Source organism: Diachasma alloeum, unplaced genomic scaffold, assembly GCF_001412515.2.
Source record: "Diachasma alloeum isolate Michigan unplaced genomic scaffold, Dall2.0 Dall_scaffold_00176, whole genome shotgun sequence".
In the NCBI taxonomy this organism is placed as follows: domain Eukaryota; kingdom Metazoa; phylum Arthropoda; class Insecta; order Hymenoptera; family Braconidae; genus Diachasma; species Diachasma alloeum.
This window is the reverse complement of record NW_021680342.1, coordinates 4843612-4860469: the sequence shown is the minus strand read 5'-3', so window position 1 is coordinate 4860469 and position 16858 is coordinate 4843612. Positions and strand designations below refer to the sequence as shown.

Here is a 16858-nt window from a genome sequence, read left to right as displayed (position 1 = left end):
CTTCCTCTCCCCCCCCCCCCGCCCTTTTGTCTCATCCTCCTGTCCGGATTGATCCATCGTGTCTGCCAACCTCGCGCAATTATTATCACGGGAATGGGACCGGTGTAGAGAGTTTCAGATGACCGCAGGATGTCCGACCAAAGCGCTACGAATATACTGGAATAATATGAGAGAACAATCCGATATTTCTATTGTATCGCTGCACGACTCCCGGGATCATCGTTTTGTTTTCAGAATAAATTATTACGTGCCATGGGAGATAGCTCGCATGGATTTTTCACATAGACGAATTTTTTCCTTTTTTAAACCAAGTCAAGTGGGTTGTGCATTAAAATATTTTGGAGAAATTGCTTTGTTCACTGTAAAAACAGGTGTTTGAGTGGAGAAATTGGCCTCGTCTCTAGGACAACTCAAAAATTTTTTGACGAAAGTATTCTTTCTCACACAGAGAGAAATTTTGTTAAAAAATTCTAGCATGAGTACTAAAAAAAATCAAAATCCACCGGTTGTGAAAAATTCTAGTGCTGTTGAGGTAAAATTTCTCAGGATTTCTGGTAAAATTTCGGGGATTTTTGTGAAATTTTCACAGAAATACCGGGAAAAATTCACGTTTTCCCAAATAAAATTTCCAGTTCCAGCACTGGATTTTTTCCCTGGCCGTCACTTTGCGCCTCTTTTACCGTGCTAGTACTAGAATTTTTCTGAAAAATTTCTCTCCGTGCAGCATAAGATATTTTGCTCTTGAAAATTTTGGAGCTGTGAGTTTCTCTACAGAGAGAAAATTATTTGGTGAATTTCAATAACTAGTTGGTGAATTTCAGCAACTATTTCGGTAAAACTTGACAACTAATTAATTAATTTCAAATTCTTAATTTAATTCTTAATTTAAATTTGAATGCGAATAAACACGTACTTCTCAAAAAACTTTCTTCTTCTCACTGCAGAGGAAATTTGTCACCGTTTAGCCATCAGTGTAAGTCGTAAAATATTCCAGCATCAGGGCGGGGATTTTCTCTTTTATTTTCATGAGCATTTTTTCATGCATTTTGTCCAACGAGCTCAGCAGCGATTTTCCCCGGGTGAGACAAGTACACCCAATGGGGCTTAAGTGCACGGGAGAGTTACCAGCGTGGTTTAACTAGTAAAAAGTTGCCCGCTTGGGGGGGGACGAGATCTCTAAAATTATGACGCGTTCATAAACCGAGTGGGCACTAATGAAGTAACTAGTGGCCACTAAAAAACAAATTCCGTAGACTTGGAGGAATGCCGAGTAATTAATGGGTGTTGGATTGAATGTGCTGGAGGAAGCGATGGTGAAGAATACTGAAAATCAATGGACATGTCCCTGAAAATCGAGACTTTTTTTTCTCCGTGTACGTTTTACGAGTTTATCATATAATGGAACAACTTAGTTGACAGTTAGTAGAGCCACGTGCTGGTAAACAGTGATCGCGGATTACCACAACTCCTGATAGCTGTGCGGCGACATTTATCGACGTAATAAACTCCATCGGGTGTGAGAGTGCACTAACGTGATGCACGTATAGATGCCAGGGAAGATGGGAGACCCAGTGCAATACTACCAGAGTCCTGTTTCCGGTTTTCTCAGGGTCAGGAGAAAACCCTGAGGCAATCACCGAAATATTGAGTGACGAAACAGAACAACTGAGATTGAATTAATTCCCTCCGTAATTTTTCCATCGTCGGAAATCATCGCCGTACGTCTAAAAGCTCCCGACTTTTATGGCCCCATATTTCACATTCCAAATGAAAAGGTTTTCACCCGTATTACACTGATTAATGTCGCGAATACACATGCACATAAATTGAACATTCGATCCATACGATAATCTGATCAGGGCCATAAGCACGCCCACCCCCATTCTCATGGACATAAACCACACACACAAAACATGTAATTAAAAAACCGATCACGCATGGTTGCTTGTATTTCCGTTATCATTTTCATAATGCAATTTGCTAATATTGATAGCAACCAGTTGCAAATTTTGCATATCCCCAATTCACTATTTAATGTGTTACTTTTTTTCAGAATGGGAGCATTCAAATATTACGTAAGCATAGGTGGAGGAAGGGGGGAGGGTTTAGTCCATGATCACCTCCATTTCTCAGGATTTTGAGAAAACTAAAGGAGGTAGCGTCCCGGATGCAAATGAGAATGCTCAGAGGTCGCTTCTGCTGTAAAATCCACACTAATTTTTAACTCAATTAATTTATCATCAATTTTAGTTTTGTGGGGAACTCCCCACAACTAGAGGAGCTAGCGTTCTCAATCCAATTGCATTTAATTCCTAAAATCCACATTAACTCGTAGCTAATATGAAAGAACGAAATAATAAGCAAAAATTATGATGACATTTCTATTAATGATCGTACTATGGCATGAACCAAGAGCAGAAGAGTAAAATAACCATAAAAAACAGGAATGCATTCAGAAGCAAATTGCTAATTTATTGGCAACACTTCGGAAAAAATAGAATTATCCACGTTTTTCTAATTTTAAAAATAATTTCCAGATTTTTTTTATCACATTTGAAAATGTTATAATATTTAGGTAATAAAATCTGTATTTATATTGAGGAAACGTTAGTTTGTATATGAAAAATATTCATTTGACGTGAATAAAACCGCAAATAAAGCATTTCTCTTCACGCATTATGTTCCCCGAAAATTCCAGAAAAGCGTAAACCACTCGCACAAAACACCTGATCAAACCCCCAATCACAAACGATTCCTCCAATTTCCATTATAATTCTCATAACGCAATTTCGGAATATTGATACCAACCAGTTGCAGATTTACCACACTCCCGATTTCCCATCTCCCACGTTCTTTTATTTTCCCGAGTATCTGACAGAGTTTGTGGTCCCGGTTCAGGGAAAATTTGATTTCTATCAACTCCCAGTGCCAACTCATGCCTCACCGAGTTGTGGCGTTCCCCCAGGAGGATACGGAGGGTTAACACTCTCGTCGGGGGGTGGGCAAAGTGGAGTGAGGAAACACAATGTGTTCATGCACGCGTACCTCACGACGGGGCATTACAATTTGCAGGTACTATTAGTACCTAGATGGTGATGGCATTAGTTAGATTCTTCGCGTCGGAGGTGTATGGTAATGGTGCTTGAAAATGAAATTAACACCGATGGCATTGCCAGCCGAGAGAGGTGCACCGATCGATGATGATAAGGGGCAAGGGGTAGGGGAAGGGCCTAGTGACAATGTAGGTTGCCTCCATGCTTTTATATTATAGTGATTTTCAGCGCTGCAACGACAGATACTAGAGTGCCGACACAGCACAATTTATCATACCGAGGAGTCGTTAGAGTGTCCCCCGCAAACAATTTAATGGTTTTTTTTCTCACTCGTTCATCAGAATACTCGTTGAGGAGTAAATAAAAAGGGGAATGAGAGATTTGCTGTCCGTTTGTTTCCATTTATTCTTCCTTCCGGTGAATTCAGAATGTAATTTCCTAGGGAATGAAAGGTTCACGATTCTCATCACTCTTTTTCTCTGTTTTTTTAATTACAGGAGTGGACGGACTACAATCTCCAGTGGAACGAGAGTGACTACGGCGGGGTGAAGGACCTCAGGATAACGCCGAATAAGTTGTGGAAGCCTGACGTTCTCATGTACAACAGGTAACTCGCTCTTCAATTAATCATCCGGTCGAATCACTCGGTCTTGTCAATCCTCGAACTCCTAGCTGACAGCTTCTGTTATCATCTTACAAAACAAATTCAGTTGTTCTTTTTTTATACTTTTAACCAATGGCAAATCGAGTTTACTCACTCTGGAATTAAATTCTGAAAATTAACGCAGTGCGAAACAACGACGCGAAAAGGGTTTAACGTTTTTCATTGTAACAGATTACACGGAATTTACTGTTCCGTAATCCACTAACTTTCGTTCGTGCGAATCCAGTTAGTAAATTCCCTCGTATTTCGATTGAATCTGGATGAATATTAGTTGTTCAGGGGATTCTTTGATCCTCTGGCTGTTGTGAAAATTGTTAAAAGACCGTAAACTATTTGCCAAATCAATAGATCAAGCCTGAATTGAAAGTTCATAATGCGGAAAATTGAAAAAACCCAAGCAATAGTTCACGTGATCCTTAATGATGTCCCTCGAGAGTAAATAGAGCCGTCATTAATTCAGATAAACCACAGTCGTGTGCACGAGTGGAAACGGTCAATGCTTGTGAATAAAATTCCTCTAGAATTTCAAGCACTTTGATAAAGCAATAAAACCAAAATAGTTTACCAAAGATTCAGAATGTTTCAGAAGCCAGCAAAGTAACTCCATCTCCACGCTAGTTTCAGGCGCCGAGAGAGAATGAACTAATAATATTAAATTTAAATAGCTACTCTTATACTCTATATGAATAATCTATCCTCTCCTCTACTTGTTTCGAAAGAAAGTAGTTCGAATTATTTTGAAAAGTAATTAACCGATTGCGATATAGTAATGAAGTTTAAAACGGTACGTAAAAAATTTTCCAGTGTTGCTTCGCATCTTATCCTAAAAGTAATATTCGAGTAACTCAGATGTGCATGCGTTACAAACCCTCTAATAGATAACTGAACCAACAAGTAACTAATTCTCTTAATTACAGTATCTCGTAATTGTACTATTTCATTGATAATTTGCTTATTATTCCTGTAAATAACTGCCCAAACGTAATTATAGTGATGATACTAATTCTTTCGTAGATTTATTACATTGATAATATTTTCCGACGAGAGTCTCCTGTCGCGCTGTCTCATGCATCGGATCAGCAATTTTTCTCACTCCATCATCATCACAGATGACGATAGCCGAGTAAGAAGTTGGAAGTAGCTTTTAAGATAGGGAATGAGTCACTGAGGCGAACCAGTGGACTCACTACAGATCCAGTAGACGTTCATGCGGCTGAAAATGGCGAGACGTGACAGGAGACTCTTGTCCCCCCAAAGCTCGTGACTTGAATCTAGAGCGCATTGTATAAAGTAACGCAAAAGTTTTCTCCGAAGTAACAATGACCCAATTACTCCAGCCACTGGCAATCACGAATTTTTCCCACTAACCGAAGGGGAAGAAACTGCCCACGTCGATCAGTGAAATTTAATCGATAGGATTGAAAGTAAAAAGCGTGGGCTGGGTGAATTGAGTGGGTCATTGTCGCTTCAATATTTTTTCTAGGGAATCTCTTGACTGACTAATATCCTAGATTAAAATTTTATTTTAAAAAATACAATAATATCACATCGACTGCGACGAGGGTTGCAGGGAGAGAGAGCTCGTCTCTTCCTCCGATCTTCGCGGGTTGATCTCATAATTATGCATCTGTACTCGTGACACTCGAATCGCTTCTGAATGACATTCACCGGACTATCCGCGATACTTTACTAGATGATACCTGTTTCGACTGAATTCATAGAAATTTCCTGCATTTTATCAAATGTATTTTCTGGGCCAAACTCTTGCCAGCTGAAGGGATCGAGGAGGAATAATACTGAATGTTGAAATGTTTCACGTCTGTTCTCAACTCTCCGACAATCATGCTCTACTTCTACGTCTGCCTGGAACCCACTAGTGTGAACTGTCGGCGAAGCCGTATATAGTTAGCAATCACGTAGCAATTAGAGAATGCCAATGAAATCTTGATCATTAGTGATCCCGAGGCAAGCAGCTGATTGTGAATGTCCGATGGTACTGGAGTTTACAGTTGATTTAATCAAACCCGTTATGTAGAAATCACGGGAATAGTATTCCCGGGTGGTACAAAATAGCCATTTCATGTACGTGACCCCGTAATACACTCGGAGGTTGTGTCGATATGAATGCAAACGGGGGAGGAGGTCACGGGGTTTCACTGTCTAATGTCACCACTCGAGTCCAATTACAGGGGGCTTCCGGCACGCCTTTGAGCCTTTGACTTGACGCATCAACTTTTAACAGTTCTGGTTGTGGGCTCGTCGCGCTTTGATTCGTCTCTGCATTCGAAATAACTGGACCGATAGAAGAGTTTATTTACTAGCGATTTTTTTATTGGGAGGAGGGCAATTTTTTAGGGTCCATGAGTAGCAGAAGTCGGGGCTGTTTATTTGGCTTCACGTTCACCTCAGGCAACTGGATTATTCGGCAAGTTTTGACGGATATTCAGTTGGTTGTATATGACGATGCCATTTGTTAGAAGTTAGCAAGGTTTTTGGTGGTAAATAAATCCTTCTGTCGGTGTAGAATGTGATGGAAGATATTCTTGAATTAATATTTTGGTGAATATTTGGAAAACGTGAGAATTTTCTCAATTTTTTTTAACGTAATCTTGAGGCTTTTCTTAAATTGGGCAGAAAACCTCTAATTTTCTCGATTTTTCCAGAAAACCCGAGCGTTTTCTCAACATTTTTAAGAAGACTCAAGGATTCTCTCAAATTTTTCGGAAAAATTTTCAGGGATTTCCTCAAATAAATTTGAAAAAGTCCGAAAATTCATAGAAACCAAAAAATTATCATCTTTGTCTAAAAAACTCGAGCACTATCTTCAATTTTTATATAATGCGAGAATCTTCCAGAATATCTCGTGAGATTGTAGAAATTTTCTGAAGACACGACTAATTTTTGGAATTCTAGAATGAACTCGAACAAGAATTCCTCAAAACTCTGAAAAACTGCTTAAAATTTATATTATTTTTGTAAAAAACTTTTTACTTTAAAAAAAAATCGAGAAATTTTTGAAAATTTGTACATTATAAAACTGGATGACCTCGTCCCCCAATTTCTCCAAAACACATTCAGTAAAATGCTAGAAAGCTCTCGAGCATTCTCCGAACTTCCTAAATTTGCATACCCCACTACACAGCTCGAAAAAGCCGCTTCCTAGGATCAAGTCCATTCATGTCCCAATCTTCTCCTCGACTGATACCGCACTAAGGCTTAGAAGATTGAGGCAAATTGGACCATTCCTCCGACAAGAATGTATAGTTTTCCGAGTAACTCACCTGATTCAATTACAATCAATGATCAAGCTTGTGAAAATCCACACTCTCGATCGTTGATTCCGGCATTCTCGAATGCCAGATTTACCTCAAATCTTTGGAGGGAGGTTAGTGACATGAATTTTTTGCGCCTAGAAAATCCTTTCTTCTCTCAGTGTAGCCATTCTCCATCATTTTCCCCTCCCTGTTGCTCTCCATATTTATCATCCATCAAATCCCCAAATTACAACACAATGCCCCATCCCGCTCGGCCACAATTACGAAAATTACCTTTTGCACACACTGTAGTTTGCATTTCAAGTGCAATTGTCCACGAGTAAGATAGTAGGTTCGTTGCGTTGCACTGTACCTCCAGCCTGGCACTTCTGTTGTCCAACAAGCTGGCCAACTTGGCACGGGTAAAAGGCCAACTCAACAGCACACCAACAAGAGAGAATATAGTCCATCTCCTTCTGGTACACGCTCGACTGGCTCACCCACTTATGCTGTACCACCTTTTCCCGTCCACCAATTCTCTGTCTCTGTCCTTTGAGACACTCACACCCTCGTTCGCCCAAACTCCGCGAGAGATCGCCTCCAATTAATTAGAATTCGTCGAGAGGAAGTTCCACCTGAATCTGTGGCCATACAATGATTTATCCGACCTGTGGGACCTCCGAATGAATGAGAGGGTTCAAGGTGGCTCGAGTACACTGAATAACCCTGCACATGTCTCTTACCTGAATTATATTGCTCGATGTGGCCATGCGGGAGAAATCAATCTACTAATTCACCAGTTTTGGACTGAGAAAACCTCCAATAAAATTTTTATGCCCCTGAAATTTTCAGACCATGCGAACTTCTTAATGCACTAGAGGAATAAAAATATTCAGGAAATGGACTTGTAAAATCGATTAATTCTATTCGCGAGAGTAAGGGAATTTTTCATCACTTTTAGATGACTACACAGAGGAAAAGTTTCTAGTTTTTACGGCAACAATGAAAATTGTTCCAATTTCAGATTAAAAACTTCTAAAATTGAGCACCAAAAACCTATTTCATGTGCACCTACAGAAGTGGTTGATTTCAAGTGAATAAACTTTATTTGAATTCTAAACGAGTTTATTCGAATTTTTATTCACATCGAATAATTTTTTTTTCATATAAACAAAGGAAGACTTAGCGAGAAAAGATGTATTAACATGTAATAATTCTGTATTTGGATCAAATTAATTGTTTATTCTGATCAAGGATTCATTTGTAACGCATGAATGATTTATTTCATTTCATTTACATTTTTATTGAGATGAATATTGGAGTTTATTCAAAAATATTGCTGAAGTGAATAGAAGAATTTCAAATGGAGGGTTCAATTTTATTCAAATAGGTCTTTTTTCTGGGTGTATTTTCAAAGATACTTGAAGTATGAGTGGATTTATTTTCATAACAATAAAAATCATAAATTTAAGAACGATAATATTTGTTATTAAAAATCGAAATTCCACATATTTCCTGGATTTTTTGCTCGCTATATTCTATCCAAATGAATTTCTGAAATAAAGATTATTTTTACTGGAAACTAGAAACTTTATTATCTCTGAGTAATGAATTAACCAAAATCAGATTCCCTCCACCCCTCAAAAATGTAGCTTCTATGAAAACAAAACAACCGCTCGAATGTGATATCAAATCCCCTAGCCTCGAACTAAATAATTTTCACCCCCGAAATGTAGAATTCTAAATGCCCTCGCACGTAACGATCCCACCGCCGCATCTCTCCCATTAACCCAGACAGCTTTAAACATATATGCAATCATTGCATCCAGCGTGTTTAGCCACACGTAAATTTGATCTACCGTCTGCTAGGGCGGTGCATCCACGGCAATGCTCAAAATTCATATCCCATTCCCCCCCCCCCCAAATACAATCCATGTACCTAGGAATGAGCCACTCCGAGTTCATAGAGCCGTGCAATTTCATCGCTAGATCTAATTTACACCCGGCAATATTTCTTTCCTCGCTTTCGTCCACACCCACCTGCAACTCCCTCCCAGGAACAACTGCAAATGGAATGGGACTAGGGTGAAGCACTACCCACTCCCCCATGTACAACATGTACTATTGAGGGCTCTAGGGGGAACTATATGAGCTTTCATCTATCCTCAAATAGTATTCTTCGAACCAAACTGGACAGCAATAATTCGCAATCGCGACCAATAATTTTGTAGATTTTTCATCTGAAATATTGGAATTTTTAGGAGAATTATTGCATTTTTATGGAAATTTCATTCGCGTTTGCACTTTTTTGCAAATTTGATTAATTATTTATTTTCGTCTCTTCAAAATCTGTGCAAAAATATCACATTTTTTGCATTTTTTCATAGAATTGAAACAAGCTTCACTGTTAAAAAAATTTGGCAGAATTTTCCGGGAAAACCCTTGAATTCGTTTTAGAGAGAAAAAGTCAGTAGAATTTCAAGTTTTTTTTAAGAATTCAAGTCCCAATTTTTTAGCGGCAGAAAGACGGAAACGCCTCAGTGTACATGAATTTTCAAGTGAAAAGTAATATTCACTGCCAAATTCCTTTGAATTTCCAGGGAAGTGTTTTAAAATTCTTGGAAATTGTTAAGGAATTCCCTGAAAATCCAGAGAAATCTGGAATTCAAGGAGAGATTTCCCTGAATTTTCCAAATTTTTCATCAATTTTTCGGAATAATTACACCGAAATTAACAGTTCCCTCGGATTTTTGCACGCAATGATGAATTTTCAATGAAAAAATTCATTAAATTTCAGTGGAAAATTCGTAGCAGTGTTGATTTTGAGTCTCATGATCTCAAATTGAGATTTTCAAATGTTTCAAATTGAGACGTTCAAGAGTCTTAAGTAGATACTTTCAAAAATCTCAATTAGACACTAAAAATTCTCAAGTTAGGCCTTCCGAAATCTCAAATCAAGGCTTTCAGAACTGACCTTAAAGAAAAATTTGAAGTTCATTTCCGAAACCTTTAACTTGAGACATTCAAAAGTGTCATTTTAAGGAATGATACTTAATTTCCTCATAACGATCAGTATAGTCACCGCTCCACTCTCGCCTCAATTCCCGCCCTTTGCACTTGCAAATGTAATGAGGCTAGGCCGAAGCACAACCCACTCCCCCATGTACTAACACGTACTATTGAGGTACGCTACAAGAGGCAAACTATATGAGCCTTCATCTGTCCTCAAATGGTATTCTCCGAACCAAACCGGACAGCGATAATTCGCAATCGCGCCCGCTTCCGAGAGGATTAGTAGTACTAATGGCACTGGAATATCTAGGTGATTATTCCTCCTCCCCGGGTTACAGTTTGGCGCAGGTATACACCCCCCAGAGTATTACAGGGACTTATCGACCTATCCGCATGGAAACATGAGTGAGCGTCGAAAAACAGTCCAATTCCGAAATCCTTGCTATTCACAAAGAGACAATGTAGAGATCTGAAGCGATTCGACACGAGTGCAGAGATCTAATCCTTATTTACATAAATAATCAATCGACTGAGACAATCAGGCCGCCCCCGTACTGCGGGCCACCTCCAGATCCATCCGGGCGTCCGCTCCACCCCAATTATCATAATTTTTATTTAATTTATCATGTAATCATTCATGCGAAATATCGTCGAACTCCCATCGCAATTCTGATCAGGTTCTCTGATAAACCCGTAAATAATGCTTTTCATCACACCTCCAGTGATGACAATAAAAGCAGAAGTATGAGAATCATGAAGTGAATTTGATGAAGCGTTCGCAATATGGCATGAAGAATACTGGAGCGGATTCCACAGTAGGATCTACGCAAACCCTAACCGCTATTACATAACTCTGAGATAATAAAATCAAAGATAAATAAAAATCAATAACTATACATTATACATTTAATTAAATTCAAACTTGGCTCGTACGGCCGCCGATAACCACAGACTATTAAAAACAGGTTTTTTATTAAATCATTAAAGATGAGATTTCAAATGCTTTATGGATGCAGCAACAAGTCTTCAGGATTTCCTCTTCAATATGCATTTCTTTCGCGGATATTTCCGGGGATTGATCGCTGTAATTGCCGCACTCAATGCTCTTTATCGTCGGTTAATCAATCGAGGAGTTGAAAATTCATAAAATCAAATTTTCATTCAGTCGCAATAGAATTACCATTCATTAATTCACAATGCAGTTCTTTATGAATAAACGAGGATGTGTTGTGAGTGAAAATAGTCCCCCGAAGGAAGGAATAGGGTTTTAGTGTGGGTGAATTGAATTTTCCTCGGCTGGCCGTTCGTTGTTACCTCCCAGCCCCCCGCATTTGGTTATATGCACAACAGTGACCGCGCAACGTCGCTGGTTCGACAATAGAAGCAATCGCTACTCGAATAACAAAAGGGTTTATACTTGTTGCGCTCTCTCCCACGTTTTTCTTCAACCTAGGGGAGTTTCACATTTTAACCTCGCCGAAAAAGAAGTGGGAGACAAAGGAAACAAACCGGAACAATGCTTGCGTTGGGAGGGCCTTTGTTTGGACGAGACAATCGGCTGGGAGGGTTTTTTTACTATTTGCAAAACTTGGAGGTGACAATTTAATGCGAGAAATGGGGGGGGATTGGAGTTCTTTCAATGTCACAATGTAAAAGGGGGGGTTATCTCGAGGTGTCTATTTTTTGGATGGAAAAGTACGTAGTGTTTTGAAAGGAAAGTCATGGAGTGTGGAGGGGTTTTTCTTATGCTCTAGATATCATCGTGAGAAAAGAATTGTTATTGCATAACTCCAGTAAACATTACATTATTTTTTTTCAAAATTACACAAATAGATTGTAATTTTTACTGATGTTGAAGTATATTTGTGAAATTTTCATTAAAAATATTGTAATTTACACGAAAATAATATGATTTTTCGGTCGAAATTCGGTAAAAAATTCAGGGTAAATTTTATTTGTCCATAATATCTATGAAATCGGCGAAAAAAGATCGTATTTTTGCATTCTTTTTCCTCATAACCTTCAGTGTGTTCAACGCCCCACATTCGGGAATTTCGCCTGTGGCGGGCACATCCAAAGAGTCATTTCATTTTCGGTAGTACATAAATCGTCGGCGATAAACAGCGTGTAAACACAACGGGCCGGAGCTCAAGGGAGAAATCGATTGTTTGCGAGCCGTCGACGGACCATCCGGTTGATCCGCGCACCACTAGGGCTGACTACCACGCGTACACCCACCACTTTTCCACGGCCAAAATGTCCGTCCATCGCTCTCTCATTAATATCACTCATGGAGTTCTCGTTGACGTGAATTTCCATGGTTATGGAGTCAGTGTTCGGAGTGATTAACTTTTTCATTTCTTGAAAACAATTGAAATGAATCATTTCAATTTTTCTTTCCTGAGATTTTGTAGAACTACAACTATTTCAGCAGAAATTACCTTCGCGGCGAGATAAATTCTTCGAAATAAAAGAAAATAATTCACATTTTTCATTACACTGGATTTTTATTCAATCTCACTTGATTTGATTTAATCATTAAATGTGTACGTCCGCGTGAAAAGGGTCCACTTTGTCGCATCTAGTTTCCGAGATATTCACATTTTTCTCTCCACATCTCCCATTTAAACCAATGTTAAATTGTTTTTTTGATCGTCTATACTGACGTCAGTTTTCATTCTATCGGGTTGATTTTGGGCTCAAAATGTGAGTAGATCTGATCAAGATTATCGGAACATACATAACTCCAATACCGTCAAAGTGGGCCCTTTTCATGTGGACGCCCACAAATTTTTCCATCCGCGTCGCGTACTCTGTGTTTATCATATTTGACCTCGATAGAAAAAAATGGCAATCGGGTTCCATCAAAAGGCTGACAGGCATCTGCTGCGCATTAACAGCTAGAAAATTGGAGTTAACAATTTGGATTGATCTGCAGATGGCATGCGAATCAACGAGGTGGGAAACATCACGCGCGTTGTATACTATTCCCGGAGGAAACATTGAAATGAATTCTTGTGCCAGTGGGATGGAATCGCGTGTTATTCTCTGAATCAAACATCACACATTCACTTCAATATTTTTGTAGGTTCATCAGACTTGCCCCGATGATTAGTTTTTTATTGAAATATCCATTGAAGCAAAATTTTTTACTTTGCATCAGAGTTGTTCACTATCAAATAATAAAAATAAAAGAATATATTCACTTGAATTATTCTGATTTATAACCATTTTCATGGAATAATTCAACTAAAATTCACAGTTTCCTTCGATTTTTTCATGAAAACTATGAATTTATGACGGAACTTCTTGAAAATTCAGTGAAACCATTATTATTTATAAAAATTTCCAAGAAGTGTACCGGAAATACCCTTCTCGAGCGATCATTTATAAAAGAAATTAAAAAATCGTTCAAGACAACTATAAACAAAATTCCCAAGCCTCTCAACTTGAAACACCTAGGGACAAAAAACTGCGGATCTTTGTGCCGAGGTACACCGTTAAAGGATTTTGTAAAAACTTTGCCGTGCGTTCCCGCGAGCGAGGGTAAGAAAGAAGGGGAGAAACTTGGAGAAGAGACCATCGAGGATCGATAAGTCGGTTGTCTGAGAAAATAAGGGAGCGTTGGGTGTGATCGTGTTATTACAAAAATGTGTCAGCATTATTAGAATCGAAATGCGATAAAAACTTGGAGGAAGTTTCGCCCAATAAGAGGGGGATTGAAAAGAGCATTGAGTGAAGAGCCCTATCAAAACACTTTTCATTACTGAATATCAGCAATCTCACTGAAAATTCACCCCAATTTTTTCACCGATTTCAATCGATTTTCCGTAATAGTTCTTAATGCGGCATTTTCCCTCGAAATACAAAATGAAACATGTTGTACAGGAATTCCCAAGTTCAGTTGTATGCAAACAGTGGCTCGATAAAACGTCCTGAGGGCCCATCATGCAGAAATAAAAGAATCCGATAAATGCCCTCATCCCTTCTAGAATTCCCAGAAGCTGTTTGAATGGCAGAATAAACCATGCATAATGTTTTCATTTTCTCTCTCCCCCGAACAGTTTCTCACTGCTGTTCCCCCGCACTCCAGCCTCCGACAATGGCTGGAGAGAAACTCCTGACGGAGTCTTTACCCCAAATCGAAGAGCGGCACAAGCATAACAAAATAAAAAAAACATACAAGTAAATAAACAGAACTGCTCGCAAAAAGATCAATTCGCGCTCGATTTAACTCGCCATACAGAGCAATTCTCCTCCCCCCGAAAAATCGATCCACGGATATTACGCCGCACACGGCTAACATCCGACCGTTGGATATACCCAGAAGACGGAATAAGAGATTACACAGGAGCGACATTGCTTGGCTTTTCCACCGAGTGTCGCAATAAATTCACAAAAACCATTTTACGTGTCCAACCGTCCCCCGGCAAGAACTCTTTATCCAGTTGTAGAAAAAGAAACTCGAGTAAAAAGGTGTTCAGTTGCTTCCGGTTCGCTTGTTTCGAGTCTCGCCCACTCAACATGAGAATAAAAATGTCAGAGTAAATCCACGGCGATAAATTAAAACTATCCACCATTCTTATGCAGCTCCTAAACGAGTGATAAAAATTCCAGCCTTCATCGGGGCTTGACACCTTCTCCCACCCCCCGCGAAAGCTTATCGTATCTTTCATTTCTTCTCACCCCTCGACGATTATCGAGCCCTCCGAGAGCAAAGAAAAATGATCAAAACTTTGATTAATGATAGCCAAGAGAGAACTATTGATCACACTGATGTGAAAGATGGAGATATAGAGAAACTAAGTCTTAGATTAAAAGTAAACTAAAACGGCGCGTTCGACAAACGAGAGTTTTAATAATTTTCTTTTGAAATGGTCTTGATTGATGAATACACTAGTGCGGATGAGGGTTTTGACGGGACGTACCAAACAAACGTGGTGGTCACGCATAACGGCAGTTGCCTGTACGTCCCACCGGGCATCTTCAAGAGCACATGCAAGATAGACATCACTTGGTTCCCCTTTGACGACCAACACTGTGACATGAAGTTCGGATCCTGGACCTACGACGGCAACCAGGTACACCCAACTGTCCCACCAGAAACACGTACACTTGCCAGAAACACCAGAATAAAAAAATATATATATAGCACCATTATCAAATTTTCCAACATCCCGTTTCACTCATTGGCCTGTCACTCCAATCATAGAATCAAGTACCATCCACCAAATTGCGGTAATTAATTGACGTGGCGTGACTCGTTCATTTGGCTCCACTGACGATTGACATGGACAAAAAGCTGCGAGCACTGCTCGAAATGCCAACTGCTATTTTATACATCAACAAATACATATTGATGTTTTGTCAGAAGTGGAAAAAACACAAATGTTTCCGGATGGATTGATATGTCGGAACGTGCAGCGTGCAAGGAGAATTGAATGTATTCATGAGCTTACGATGCATCGCGTTGTGTACAGCATATGAGCATTCCCAAAGGCCCGAGAAGTCTTTATGAATTGTATTCCATGTGACAACCGTACTATAATTATGGGAAAACCACTGGAAATACGTGTCCCCTTGTAGTTACGGTGAATCAACCGCCCTGGGGACTCCATCCAATGACAATATCCAGCGCCAGAGGAGGATTTTAGCCTCAGAATATGCACAAGACGCTTCGTAAATTGTTAACTGTTCCCCGAACCGGGCAATTCATTAATTTAGAAAAGTTCATACCGAAGTTTTTCATTAATCGCCTTCACGAGTTGCCCTTAAACATGCAATCTGTATGCACTTGATAGCAATTTTGGCTCGGTGTTGCTCAAGCTCTGTCGACGTTTCCATAATCCCCATCGCGATTAGCACATCAAGAGTTCTCTCCTTCAAGCGTCAATTTTCATCCAACAAACTATCTCCCCTTTCTCTTCTCCTACTGAATCTTGTGATCCTTAATGCGTTTTCACAACCTTCAGAGTTGCCTCACCTATCACGCTGGCTGATAGCGATAACCGACGCTCACAGGTTGCTCGTCGTGTCTGTTATAAGTTTGAGAGTTCCTGGAATTCCCGAGACACCGCTCACTGGGGGGAAGGATCCTTTGAGATTTCACGGGGTTAATTACTAGTTTTGATTTTTTCATTTCTATTTTTGATTATTTATGAAGGCGCAGATTGTGTTTTCGATGACTTTGGGAATTAATGGTGATGATAATTGAGAGGGTTGAACTCGTCAAGATGAACCAGTTCAATTCTTTAAGGGAAAAACATGTGAGAAATGTCTCTTTGAAATTTTCTGGAGGATAATTACTTTTAGCATCGATGTTTTTGATGAATTTTGGAATTAGTATTGATGGAAATTAAGAGCTGCAACATTTTTGAGACAAATTCATTGAATTCTTGAGAAGAAAAAGGAAGATGGGAACTCGACTCTCTTGAAATTTCTTGGAGTTGATCACGAGTTTTTACTTGTCTTCTTTGTTATTTATTATTCATGTTATTTATTATTCAAAAATACAGATTGCACTTTTAATGACGTCAAGAATGCATTTTAATTACAATCAAGAGGTTGAAACTCCTCAAGGGAAAACAATGTATTTCTTGGGCAGAAAAACTGCGAGCGCCATTCTTTTCTCGAGGCAAATTACTTCATCCTACTTCAAACATCTATTTCTTGACATTCATAAATGTAATTCCAAATGATTACTATTGACTATTCCTTTGACATTTCTCAAATTAAATTACCACTCTCAATCTCCAATTTCACCATCTCGTTATTTATAAAGATAGAGATTGCACTTTTGATTGAAATAAAGCTAACAATGACTCTCCGAATCGATATCAATTAAAACCAAGAGCTTGAAGCTCCCCGAGACAAAT

The 16858-nt window shown here is 39.2% G+C and overlaps 1 protein-coding gene across 1 annotated transcript in view; it reads left to right on the top strand.

Moving 5' to 3' along the window:
- Positions 1-16858, top strand: part of LOC107048456 (neuronal acetylcholine receptor subunit alpha-7) — a 113696-nt gene that overhangs the window by 19664 nt on the left and 77174 nt on the right. Inside the window, exons 4-5 of the mRNA XM_015271655.1 lie at positions 3551-3660; positions 14884-15064. Of these exons, the coding sequence (XP_015127141.1) occupies positions 3551-3660; positions 14884-15064 (291 nt within the window). The remainder of the gene's footprint in view (positions 1-3550; positions 3661-14883; positions 15065-16858) is intronic.